The sequence below is a fragment of the Euleptes europaea genome, chromosome 15, assembly GCF_029931775.1.
Source record: "Euleptes europaea isolate rEulEur1 chromosome 15, rEulEur1.hap1, whole genome shotgun sequence".
Classification (NCBI taxonomy): domain Eukaryota; kingdom Metazoa; phylum Chordata; class Lepidosauria; order Squamata; family Sphaerodactylidae; genus Euleptes; species Euleptes europaea.
Genome location: NC_079326.1, coordinates 28,120,017 through 28,133,398, shown reverse-complemented (window position 1 = coordinate 28,133,398; position 13,382 = coordinate 28,120,017). Strand labels below are relative to the sequence as shown.

The following is a 13,382-nucleotide window of genomic DNA, read 5'->3' as shown; positions in this document are numbered from 1 at the left end:
TGATCAAAGTTAACACTTCATTCATCTTTATTACTTTTTTATGATTTCTGGATACCTTTCTGTATCCTGTAGGTTTTGTACAAAGAGGAATTGGGGAAAGGTACCCCGACACCTGTCACTCCTGAGATGGAGAGAGTCAAACGCAATCAAGAACACATTAGCTCGGTATTAAAAAAAAAACCCCTCAAGATTTGAAGTGTTTAACAATTTATAAAATAACATTAGAAGTGTTACTGATTTATTCTTTCTAACCAATATCGTATCAATTCAATTCTACATTCCACATTTTAACATATTAATATTTTTGCTTGCTCCTCTTTTAGTTTGCAGCAAACCTAGCAGCTGGTCTTTATTTTTTACCTGAATAGCTTTTTTTCTGCTAGATTATTTTCTTTTATGAATGTTGATTGAGGGTCTCTGTTCCTGATGACAGTGAAATCAGCTTTACTGGAGATTGATGTGATCCAAGTATTAACATTCTAAGCTGATCATATTTTATTTGTATTCACTGCTGTTTTGTGATTCCTGGATACCCTTTTGTATCCTGTAGGTTTTGTACAAAGAGGGACTGGGGAAAGGTACCCCTACACCTGTCACTCCTGAGATGGAGAGAGTCAAACGCAATCAAGAACATATTAGCTCGGTATTCAACAAGAAAAAAAATACCCATTTAAGACCTGAGTTATTTAACTTAACATTAGAAACATTAGTGATCCACTAATTCTAACAAAAATATTTTCAATTCACTAGCCTCTGGATACTGAACTCTCTCTATAGGCTTAGCTTTAATATATTAGCACTAGGGTTTGACTTACCACTTCCTTTTATTTTTCAGCAAATGCATATTTGGTCTTTATTTCTACTTTTTTGACATGCTTGTCCAAAAATTATTTCCTTCTATGGGTGTTGATTAAAGGTCTGTTCCTCATGACACTGAAATCAACAGCCAACCAGCTTTATCAGAAGCTGGTATGATCCAATCATTAACATTCGAAGCTAATCATATTCTCTTTGCATTCATTGCTGTTTTATGATTCCTGGATACCCTTTTGTATCCTGTAGGTTTTATACAAAGAGGGATTGGGGAAAGGTACCCCGACACCTGTCACTCCAGAGATGGAGAGAGTCAAACGCAATCAAGAACATATTAGCTCGGTATTTAAAAACAAACCTTTCTATAATTGTATAAATAACATCTGATGTGTTAATGAGTAATGCTTTCTAACCACAAATAGTATCAATTCACCTCCTGCCATAAAACTCCTGTCCTTTGAATGTTACACTTTCTCTACATCCTAATCTTTAATTTATTTATACTAAGCATTGACTTACTCCTTTATTTTTCAGCAAACACATCTTGACTTATATTTTCATCTTTCTCATCCTACTAGATTATTTTCTTACATGGTGTTGATTGAAAATTTCTGTTTCTGGTGGCATTCAGATCAACACCTCTTTAATTAGCTTTAAAGGAAATTGTTGTAATCCAAATTAACATTTTAATCTGATAACATTTTATTTGTATTTATTACTGTTTTATGATCTTTGGATACCCTTTTGTATCCTGTAGGTTTTGTACAAAGAGGGACTGGGGAAAGGTACTTCTACATCTGTCACTCCTGAGATGGAGAGAGTCAAACGCAATCAAGAACACATTAGCTCGGTATTCAAAGGAAAAAAAATCCTAACAAACTACAGAAATTTTACATCTGGTTTCTAAAATTCTCTTCCTCATATAAAATACTCACCATTTACTTATATCAGAAATTTATTATTAATATTGTAACTGTGAACATTAAAAGAGTATTGATAACCTTTGTATTGATGATTGTAGGGCTCTATCCAGACACAGTCTTTATGATTGCTGGTCCATATAAACTTAAAGCACCTGAGATAAATCCCATGGAAATATTACTTAAGTTTCATAAACATTACAACTGGACAGTCTTTCAGTGTCAGTTCCTGGGATGTGTCTTTACTTTGATGATAATAGAACATATAATCAGAGTCCTACAAATACACTTAAGAATTCTTCTACAATAGTTTCAAAATATGGCATGGTAGAGAATGTTGAAACAAGGAACTACAATATTATTGTTGATGTTATTTTCCAAACTTGCAGTTTGCTGATACTGACATTATAGAAAAGGGATTAAAAAGGACCTATCAATACATCTAGTCATCAGAGTTCATGGTTCAAGGCTAAGTTGTGTCTCTGAGGAGAAACTTTGGAGTAGTAGAATAGGTAGGAAGTGCAAGTGCCTGATATTATGTCCGTATTAAACCTTTATATCACTCTGCCCCCTCCTATGGTGAAATGTACAGAAATTTGGCATTTTATTGTTCAGGGGAAAAGGTGAGAATTTACAGAAAACTGCAAGGAAACAGGAAATGATTCTTCATTATCTCCTGCATATATGAACATCTAAAGTTAATAGTTTAAGAAAACAAACAAATGTGCTACTGAAGTCCTAAGGAGTAGATTGGGGATGGGGTAGAGAAGATATTCTTTAAACTATGCCAAATAATTGGGACCGTGTTGTTACTCATGAAGACTTCTTTGGCCACAACCATTATGCAAAATTATGGATGTGGCCAACTGGATAGAATCCTTTTCTTAAATTAATATGTTTTTTTGTTTCAGTTACTTAGCTTTACAGGTGTTTATTTTCACTCTGACACTTTCTGTTCCTTGGATTTTTGCCTTTATTGGTTTATTTGTTTCAGAACAGATCTTTGTGTGTGAGAGACTTCTTTGCAGTATATCTTTCATATTGTACAGATTTTATATAAAGAAAACACAATTCCCATAGGGAAGAGTTAAATTCATAATGCAGTCCTTCAGACATCTGATCCCATTCAACTGATTATAACTGTAGTTATGGGTTCACAAGCTTATCAGAGTTAGAAAAGAAATATCATATGACATTATATTTATTAACTATGATTTGTATAGTTTACTAAGTAGTTCTTCATGAAATATATTTTTAATCTTTTTATTACTTTTTTAAAAAAATGACCCCCACTATTATAACACTTTTTCAAACCTATTAAGTTCATTAGCTTTATATTTTGTAATTTTTGGATACTTTTTTTGTTGTTGCAATCTTTAGGTTTTATATAAAGAGAATTTGGGGCAAGTGACCCCAACCCCTGTCACTCCAGAGATGGAAAGAGCCAAACGCAATCAAGAAAACATTAGCTTGGTATTTGACAGGGGAAAAAAGAGTTTAAAAAATAACATACGTGATCAACTTTGTCCTGCATCTAATTTATCCAATTCTTATCAATTTTTTTTATTTTGTAAAGAAAACACTCCTCTTATTTTCATTTTCATTTTTTGTTTTTTAAACTACCTTTTGTTTTTACCTTATCTAGTAACTTTTTAACACTTTGTCTTCTGAGTTCTTTACCCAGCCATGCAGTGAAGAGTATGATTAAACAGTAACACAACTTACACAATAGTTCATTGACGACCATCTAATTTTGATTTCTGGACATTTTTTTGTATGCTGTAGGTGTTGTACAAAGAAAACGTGGGGAAAGGAACTCCAACTCCTGTCACTCCAGAGATGGAGAGAGCTAGACGCAATCAAGAAAACATTAGCTCGGTATTTTTCAGAATGACAGACCAATAATCTATAAATGATATAACTTTTTAACACCCTAAAAAGTATAACATTTTCTTTAAGTTATAAATATCACCCAACTATTAACTATATTAATATGATAATTTTATTTTATCATTTAAAATACTAAAATATAACTCAAAGTATAACATTTGTAATTGATTTTTACTCCTATTTCTGTAGAGCCTACATTTAATATTTAGTATAAGGACTTTGAAATAACCATTGACCAAATAACAGTTTAACAGTCTCTAAAAATGAATAGTATCATATGTTTAAATTAAATATGTAATATAAACTGAAATGAAATTACTTTGATGCTACACTTTACATCTTTCTTGGAAACAGCTTATAGAAATCCAAAACTCTGTGAGGACCTGTCCATGACTGGTTCCAAAGAGAAACAAGATGAAGCTGATATTTTGGCTCTGAGGCCCAAAAGAAGCCCTCAGGTGTTCTGAAGAAATTGGACTAACTGTGCAATCCTGAAAGGTGGGGGGGCAGAGCTGCTGAGGAGGTGGTGTGACCCCTAAGCTGGCGTAAGTGCCCCTTACGCAGCATTTTTTCCGGTGCAGCATTTCCCCCAGCAGCATTTTTCAAGCGTTCCTGGGGGCGGAGTTCCCAGAGCTCTTTCGGCCTGGGAACACCCCTTTTTGCAGGCATCGAGTTATGCCCACAAAAAGGTGGCACTGCCCCGTGAAACTCCCATCCATGCAAGTTATCAGTAGATCTAAGCCCCTTGTTTTACCTGTGTAAGCTTCCTAAATCATTCAGCAGAAGTGAAACTCTACTTGTATGTGTATGAATGTATCTCCTAATAAAGTGAAATGGGTAGCCTCCTTGCATAAGAATGACCAACATAAAAGATTTACACCTTGCTTCTCAGTCAGATGATTTTTAAGGGCACTGTGATGACTACAGAGCACAAAAGGAGAGGACAAAGGCTGGTCTCTGCATATGAACAGACCTGCTATTGTGTGTGCATGGGCAGTAGACTCGTTTTTTCCTTGAAAGGCCATCGTACCCCATGATGGGGTTTTCAGGGGCATGAGGGATTACTGCAAGGAGGGTAGAGCTAAGCCCTCCCCAGGTATGCACATCGAAAGCCACACTTGGTACTCTGGATCCCTGTTAGTAAAATTCTATTGAAATAACTGGTGCTACCTTCATATGAATGCTATTTGCTAGCCTCTTGCAAAGTTTGTGATTATTAGTTCTATGCATAATTGATCAAGTAGCTAAATTTGAGGGGGGACAATTCAACAATGAGCCTGTGTAGATGTTGTGTAAGGGTGCTTTTCAAACCCTAATTTGTTATATTTCTATGAACTTTTTAAGTACTCTGTTCTGCAGAAAAAATATGCAAGGTCCAATATAACTGAACAGCCACACACATCCCACATCCCAAGGGATTCTCTCCAGGATCAGATGAGAATGCCTGTTATATTAGGTGCTGTAGAACACAGGCAGGATGCTGCCACAGTTGTCTTGTTTGTGGGCTTCCTAGAGGCGCCTGTTCAGCTACGGTGTGAACAGACTGCTGGACTTGATGGACCTTGGTCTGATCCAGCATTTCTTATGTCATGCACTCTTCAAACCACTGTTGTTCCATAGTGTATAAAATCCATGGGAAATGCCCATAGAAAGGAAAGGAGGAATACCAGTCTTCCTTAATTTGAGGTACTTTAATCCTCCAAATTCTCCCTACCGTATATACCCGTGTATAAGCCGACCCGCGTATAAGCCGAGGTGCCTAATTTCTCCCCAAAAATGGGGAAAAATTAGGCACCCGCGTATAAGCCGAGGGTCGGCTTATAACCCCTCCCCCCCCCGCAGGCTTACCTGGGCTCCCGGCAGCAAACGGCGCAGGCCTGGCGGCGGCGGCGGCATGACCGGGCGAGGGCCGGGGCAGCCTCCCTGCAGCTGCAGGAGGCCGCCCCAGGCCGCTCTCGGCCGCCAGAAGCGGCGACGTGGCCAGGCGATGGCCGGGGCAGTCGCCCCAGGCCGCCCTCGGCCGCCAGAAGCGGCGGTGCGGCCGGGCGAAGGCCGGGGCAGCCGCCCCAGGCCGCTCTTGGCTGCGAGAAGCGGCGGCGCAGCTGGGAGAGGGCCGGGGCAGCCTCCCTGCAGCTGCAGGAGGCCGCCCCAGGCCGCTCTTGGCAGCAGGAAGCGGTGTGGGCCCGGCGGCGGCGGCAGTAAGTTTCCCCCTCCCTCCTCCCTCCTCCCCTACCCTACCGTATTGACTGCGTATAAGCCGAGTTCGGCTTTTTCAGCCCTTTTTTGGGGCTGAAAAACTCGGCTTATACGCGAGTATATACGGTATGTATTTTTGGGGTGGGAGGGGAAGGGAACAATACATTCTATTTAATGTCAACTGCCATACTTTTTAAATAAAGTAAAGCCATGTGGACATGATGGAGATGATCATTGCTTTTCCTCACTTTGCTAGGATCAACTTAAGGCAGTAAGATTCAATAGGCAATTAGTTCATTCTTGTCAAGAAGCTTATTTGCAGTAGGGGGGACTGGGAAAGAAAGGCATCAATAAGACACAGACTGTTCAGTCTAAAACAAATGTTGTATGAAAAACTGGTGAATGGATGAATTTGATTCTGTTAAAGAAATATAGAACAGTCACTTTCATTGAGTCCGAGGGATAAAATATAAAACCAATGATACAGTCATTTTTAAAAAATTATACTGTTGTCGATCAAATTACTTCTGTAATTTTTCCATGTAAGCTACAGCTATCCTAATAATGGGAGGGATGTGTGGCAAAGTATGGACTCCTGACGCCTCTGCCCAGTAAACCACCAATCTACGGCTTTACTGCTTGGGGAGTGACCCTCCAAAATTTCTGTGAAGCCTTGGAGGTCTCCACTTATAACATTATGATTCAGACCTAAAAGTGATTAGATGGGATGGTTGTAATTCACTTCATATGGTGCTGGCTGGGTTTATCATTTGGAAATTTCAGAGGGTGTTGAATGTGGTAGCTTGCCTCTTGGTAGAAGTGAGTCGTCAGAAGCACATTATACTAGTGTTTTTTCTGAGAACAATCCAGATTGCTGATTTTGAGCAATGACATACTAATCTCTTTCGACCCCAATCACCTTTATGTGTTTTCACTGCTTTTAAGATCAGTTAAGTTGCTCTTGACTATATCAACTGTGTGTCAAGTTTACTGTGTGTCAAGTATGCAGAACAGTCCTCTTGATAGCTGTCGCACACCTAGATCTCTTGTCCCCCAGATACTTGTCAAAGTTTAAGCCTGATTATTTTCTAGAATAGCTTGGAATACCTTGCCCTAGGCAAAGTTTTAGTGTCTGGAACTAAGCTGATTAGTTGTAATTTGACTTACTGTTTTACATTTTAAATTGGAATTGTATTTTATTTTTTGTGTTTTGAGTGTTTGTTATCAGGAATCCTTGGGTTGGATAAGCTTCAAATCTATATAACTAATACAAATTACATCTGCAGCAATCTTTTTAAAGGCAACATTCCATTTGTACGTAGAGTAAAAGGCAATTTTGGCAGAGTCTTGCAATCAAGCTGTTTCCACATTTGGTGCTTCATTCGTTCACACATTTCTGATGACTTCTCCATGAAATCTGTTCCTTGCTTGGCCCTATTCACTTATCCCATCATTTTGTCAGGTCCTGTATTCTGATAGTTTCCGGAAACAAGTACAAGGTAAAGCAGCCTTTGTCCTGGATACTCCTGAAATGAGGCGGGTTCGTGAGACACAACGGCACATTTCCACAGTAAGTACCCCTTTCTGTGAGATCAACACAAAACAGAATGTCAATGGAGATTTATTAAACGATGCTCAGTGTTTCATAAAGACGAACTATTCTCAACCCAAACATTAAAATACAAAAGCAGGAATCAGTCTTTATGTTACAAAGTTCACTGGAATCAGACTTATCTAGTAAAGCCATGGAGCAAATGTAACTAGGATATGAAAAAAAAAAAGGTAATACAAATTACTAAGAAATGTAAAGCCGAAATAGACATACTGTTGTTTTGGTAATTCTAGGTGAAATACCATGAAGACTTTGAAAAGAGCAAAGGCAGCTTCACCCCTGTGGTTACTGACCCCATAACAGAGCGTGTAAAGAAGAACATGCGCGATTTCAGTGACATCAGCTACAGGGGCATTCAGAGAAAAGTAGTGGAAATAGAACGGAAAAGGGTAGAGCAGGATCAAGAACTGAACAACTTCACAGGTATTCGTCTTTTAGACCATATTGTTCTTTCTTTTGCATTATGTGTAGTTGTCTCTCTCATACCTGTTACATAATTGTGTATGGTAGAAAATTATTACTGTGAATCAAGCCTGAACTGAACCTAGAAGCTAAAATGACTAAACTGAAGCTATCGTATTTTGGTCATATTATGGGAAGACAAGAGTCACTAGAAAAGACAGTCATGCTAGGAAAAGTTGAGGGCAACAGGAAAAGAGGAAGACCCAACAAGAGATGGATTGACTCAATAAAGGAACCCACGGCCCTCAATTTGCAAGATCTGAGCAAGGCTGTCAAAGACTGGACAATTTGGAGGACACTGATTCATAGGGTCGCCATGAGTCAGAAGCGACTGGATGGCACTTAACACACACACACATACTTTCCATCTCCTTTTAAATATGACAATCCAGTTGGTTAATTTGCAGTCCAGCAGCCTTGAATCTTATATTTTTAAAGTGCTGTCCTAAGAAGAGCGACACCTTTCTAAATCCATTGAAATCAATGGGCTTAGAAATGTCAGGCTGCCATTTTAAGAAACCTTTCCGGGAAGTAAACTTCACAGAACAAAGTGGGATTTTCTTCTGACCCATTTAGGGATTGCTTTCTAAATTGCTTTCAGATAACTAGATATGCTTGAACATTCCGTTTCTTCCTTAACAAAGATGGACATGTTCTTAAAAAAGGAATGATAAACCACATGAAATGGCTTTATCCTGCACTTAACTGTTTCGCTGAGAATAGCCACTCAACGCTGACTGGGCGGTGGTATCCAAAGCCTTGAGCAGACAGGTTTTCCCAGCCTTTGCAAAGCTGGTTCACGTGTTGTTACATTTATTCTTTGTCCCCTACATTCAGAGATGGCATTTAAGGCTACACAGGCACCACAGCTACTAATTTTCTTTCACTTACTATATTTTGATGTTGGAGGTGAAGAGTAAGAAAGGATAGCACTTATCACAACCCATATGTTTCTGGCAGATCTTCGTGTGTGGCGTACTAATCCTGGATCAGTCTTTGACTATGACCCAGCAGAAGACAACATTCAGTCTAGAAGCTTACATTTGATTACCGGTACGTTGTGCTACCTGTGACATTGTTTGCAGCCATTCAAGCATTTGTATTCTTCCAGTTTTACTACACCTCTGGAGGCGTAGTTTTACTCTCTTTCGATGTAGATGCATGCAGAGAGAATTAAAGCACATCACTGTCAGAAGTCATGTGTAGGTAGTAGAAACATTGTATATGTGAAACAGTTATGTTTAGAGCAACAAATGAAGAATAAAAGTGAAGAATAGAATGGGAAATATGAATTGTATTAAGCATTAAGTATTAGTATTGCTTTGATAGATAGCTTGGAAAGTAGTGGAAATATTGATAAAGGATTTAGGTGGATCATTGATTAAACAAACTACCAGTATGATACGAACTATCAATTCAAAATCAACTCCTTGAAAGATTGTTCACACTGCATGTATGTGAATGTTCGATGTTTCTTTGTATGTCTTTGAAAACTTTAAATAAAAAGATATTAAAAAAAGGAAGTCATGTGTTCTCCCCACTTCTGTCCCCCAGTTCAAGCCCAACGACGCAGTCGAGAGCAGTCGCGTTCTGCTAGTGCGCTGAGCCTCAGCGCCGGCGATGAAAAATCAGAGCATTCGGAAACTGCTGACCAGCATCTGTCCTATTACAGCAATGGAGGAGGCTTCTTTACCACAACTACAGCAGGTACACAAAAGAACAAGAAGCTGGATCCGCTGAGCAGGGATGCCATTCAGGTTTCACTGGGGGAAATAATTCTTGCTGGGGTGGGGGTGGGGGGAGTCACAGCAACGGTCAAGGGCTTGCTCAGTATATTCAAAGTTACATTGCAAAAGAAAAAGAAAAGAAAAAAGAAAGGCAATGTATTGCAAGAGCTTTTGTTGCGGTGATTGTGTTTTTTAAAAAGTGAGAGATGAAATTGATCTGGAAGAAGACTTTTATATGACCTGAAATGCAGGAAGTGAGGATTTCCCCCAAATGTAGAACTTTCATCACATCAAATTTGTGACCATTGTAGTGTGGTCAGAGAGGGATGCAAAGTGCATGATAAGGTAGAAACAGTTGAGAGGAGTTTTCCTGATTGGGTGGGCTGGCAAAATCTTGAGTCATGATGTTTTGTGTGTGTGTGTATGTAAAGTGATGTCAAGTCACAGCTGCCTTATGACAACCCAGTAGGTTTTTCAAGGCAAGAGACTAACAGAGGTGGTTTGCCGTTGTCTTCCTCTGCATAATGACCCTGGTATTCCTTGAAAGTCTCCCATCCATATACTAACCAGGGCTGACTCTGCTTAGCTTCTGAGATCTGACAAAATCAGGCTAGCCTGGGCCATCCACAATTAATGCTTTGGTAGTGTGATTAAAGCCAGCTGGCAACATAACAGATTGTAATTGCCAAGCATAAACACTGATTCAGCGCCAACTCACGATTCCCCATTGGGGCAATATAGTACCTGTTCATAGTCCTCTTTATGTCTGAGGGTTTTCCTGTCTTACTCTGAGGAACCCAGCCATCTCTCAAAGAAGAAACCAGTAAGGGGAGTAGCAAATCCTGGCCAGTCCTGGAAGAGAATAGCTCTGTTTATGATGTAACTGGGTTAGGTTGGGAAATACCTGGAGATTTTTGGGGTGGAGCCTGAGGAGGGCGGGGTTTGGGGAGAGGAGGGACTTCAGTGCCACAGAGTCCAATTGCCAAAGCAGCCATTTTCTTCAGGAAACTGATCTCTATCAGCTGGAGATCAGTTGTAATAGTAGGAGATCAGCTAGTACCTGGAGGTTGGCAACCCTAAGCCAGATGATTGAATACATATTAAAAAGCAGCTGTATTCATCTAAATGTTTGCATGATTTTTCTTTTTAAACATCTAATTAAAAGGTATTTCTCTAAAATAACACATCATACACATTAATTTACACTGACAGAAAGCCATCACAATCTCATGAAATACAATGAAGCCTCAGAAATGCTCTGTAACATCTATTCGAAGCACACTGGATTTTTAAGGCCAAACAGATGTTCCAGTTAATTGATCATTTGTACCTTATTTCCTTTTCTAGTGGGCTACAAACAAGCTAAAACTGTAGAGCTGCCACAACAACGATCATCTTCTGTTGCCACACAGCAGACAACAGTTTCTTCCATCCCATCTCACCCATCTACTGCAGGGGTAAGCAAAACGGATTTCCATTGTCCTGATCCCACGCAAGCAAGCTGTACACAAGTTTTTGTGAATGTAGGAAGCTGTCTTAAACCAAGGTAGACCATTGGTCCATCTAGCTCAGTATAGTCTCCTTGATTGGCAATTATTCTCCAAAACTGTAGACAGAAAAGTTCTCCTGACAACTAGAGCCACAGATCCCTGGGTGGAGGTGCCTGAACTTGGGAGTTTTTGAACAGAAGGCAGGTTTTCTACCAGTGAGCTACCAGTCTTGCGCTATTGCCACTTCGTTGTACAAAGCTAAGTCCAGGTTGGGAATTCCTGGAGATTTGGGGGCAGAGCCTGGGGAGGGCAGAGATTGGTTTAGGGGAAGGATCTCAGCAGGGATGTGATACCATGGAGTCCACTCTCCAAAGGGGCCACTTCCTTCAGGAGAACTATTCTCTGTGGTCAGTTGTAATTCTGAGAGATCTCCAGACCTAGAGGTTAGCAACACTACACTGATCATTTTTATGAATTGGGTGTGTGTTTGCAAGGACCTTTTAGTATGCGGGATGGGGGTGGCAGACGGCACCACACATTTGAACAGATGGTCAGCATTTGTACTGTGAATATATGTGTAGCAGGGGATAGTGTTTGGTCTGATTCCAGCATACTGTTCCCTCCTCATCTAAGAGCTCATCAGTATTATCAACTCTAATAGCACCACCCATAGCTAACAACACTTCCTGTTTGGCAGAAAGACCCTTCTATGTTCCAAATACATGAGGGCTGACTGCTTCATATTTTCCAAGGAATACTGGAAATGGTCCCTCCATGATGTAAGATCATTTTTCTTTTCTTTCCAAACAGAAGACATACCGCGCCATGTATGATTACATGGCAGCAGATGCAGATGAAGTATCCTTCAAAGACGGCGATGCAATCGTGAATGTCCAGGCCATTGACGAGGGTTGGATGTACGGGACTGTGCAGAGAACAGGCAAAACAGGCATGCTTCCAGCCAACTATGTTGAAGCCGTGTAAGCCAAGAGGAGGAGGCTTTCCATAAAGCATATCTACATGGACAACAAAGAGGCACTTCCAACACTCTCCTGAGTGCCTTATTGTTTTCCTTTGTAGATATGCATTAGGCATTGCCCATCAGGGAAAGATTTCAGCAAACATCTCTGGAAGATCTGAACGAAGATTCTAATCAGATAACCATCAGAAAGGGTGAGCCTGCAAGCATCACTACCAAACCTTGAATATCTAGACTTGCATATTCAAACCCCCAAAAGTGCTCTTGTTTTGAGTCTCAGTTCCAAGAAACTATCCCCCTTCTTCTCTGGAATCAAGCTGAATTTCCACTTGATTTTTTTTTAACGAAACATCTGTGTTGACTTTAATGGTTTTCTGATCAAGAGATGTAGTGTTCTCCTGTGGCGTTATAAAAAATAGCCGATTGTATTTATTTTTGTTTCAAGTAAGCAACTATGTAAAGCTAACACCTCAAACCAGCAGTTGGGACGAAAGAACCTGAAAAAGCCTCTCCTTTGTCTGCTTGCAGAATGCTGATGCATGCATTTTTCATCTGAGTGTTCTCGGGTCACAGCTCTGTTACTCCTTCTCAGTTAGCGACTAATAAATTTCACATTCAGCAACCTGATTATGGGCTTGATTTACGTTGGCCGTAGAATAAACAAACCAAAGATGCAGACAGCAAAGCCTCACAATAATAATAATAATAATAATAATAATAACCAAGGACAGAATCACACAGATGCTCCACTAACAGTGGCACTTTCCCTCAGTGCAAGAAGCCTTCCTCTGGTGCGGTTGGCTCCTCCTCAATCCATTCATCTATTTAAATTTTTTTTTATCTATTTAAGAATTATATATCTCATAGTTTTAGATACTGCATCTTTTAATTCTATCTTGTAATCGATATGAATATTTTAATGGCTTTGCCATATTAATAAATAATCTGAATCCTCCTCAATCCTTAGAGCCTCTTGCATCAGCAGAAAGTTCCTTGTACCAAAGGAAATAGTCACCATTAGCAGAATGGAGCCACAGGGTTCAATCTTACTATGAAGTCACCTGGTGATAAAATCAAATCAAACAAAGGTAAAACAAAGGTAGACATCTCTCACTTACACCCAGCCGCCCACCCTGCCTCTAGTCATGGTCTACCAATTCTAAAGATTCAAGAATTCGTGTTAAAAACCTGGTACTTGTAGCAGACTCGTAGAACTTCACTTCCAATCTTCAGCTGATCTTACCTGTGAAACAGGAATATTTAACTCATTGGCCTTACTGAAGTGAACTCATT

The 13,382-nt window shown here is 39.7% G+C and overlaps 1 protein-coding gene across 1 annotated transcript in view; it reads left to right on the top strand.

The window, feature by feature from the left end:
* NEB (nebulin) overlaps positions 1-12,281 on the top strand; it is a 211,255-nt gene extending 198,974 nt beyond the window's left edge. Inside the window, exons 147-158 of the mRNA XM_056861655.1 lie at positions 73-165; positions 551-643; positions 1,063-1,155; positions 1,571-1,663; positions 3,114-3,206; positions 3,519-3,611; positions 7,282-7,389; positions 7,665-7,854; positions 8,854-8,946; positions 9,448-9,600; positions 10,968-11,077; positions 11,921-12,281. Coding sequence (XP_056717633.1) covers positions 73-165; positions 551-643; positions 1,063-1,155; positions 1,571-1,663; positions 3,114-3,206; positions 3,519-3,611; positions 7,282-7,389; positions 7,665-7,854; positions 8,854-8,946; positions 9,448-9,600; positions 10,968-11,077; positions 11,921-12,094 — 1,386 coding nt within the window. The 3' untranslated portion in view covers positions 12,095-12,281. The remainder of the gene's footprint in view (positions 1-72; positions 166-550; positions 644-1,062; positions 1,156-1,570; positions 1,664-3,113; positions 3,207-3,518; positions 3,612-7,281; positions 7,390-7,664; positions 7,855-8,853; positions 8,947-9,447; positions 9,601-10,967; positions 11,078-11,920) is intronic.
* Positions 12,282-13,382: the final 1,101 nt, after the last annotated feature.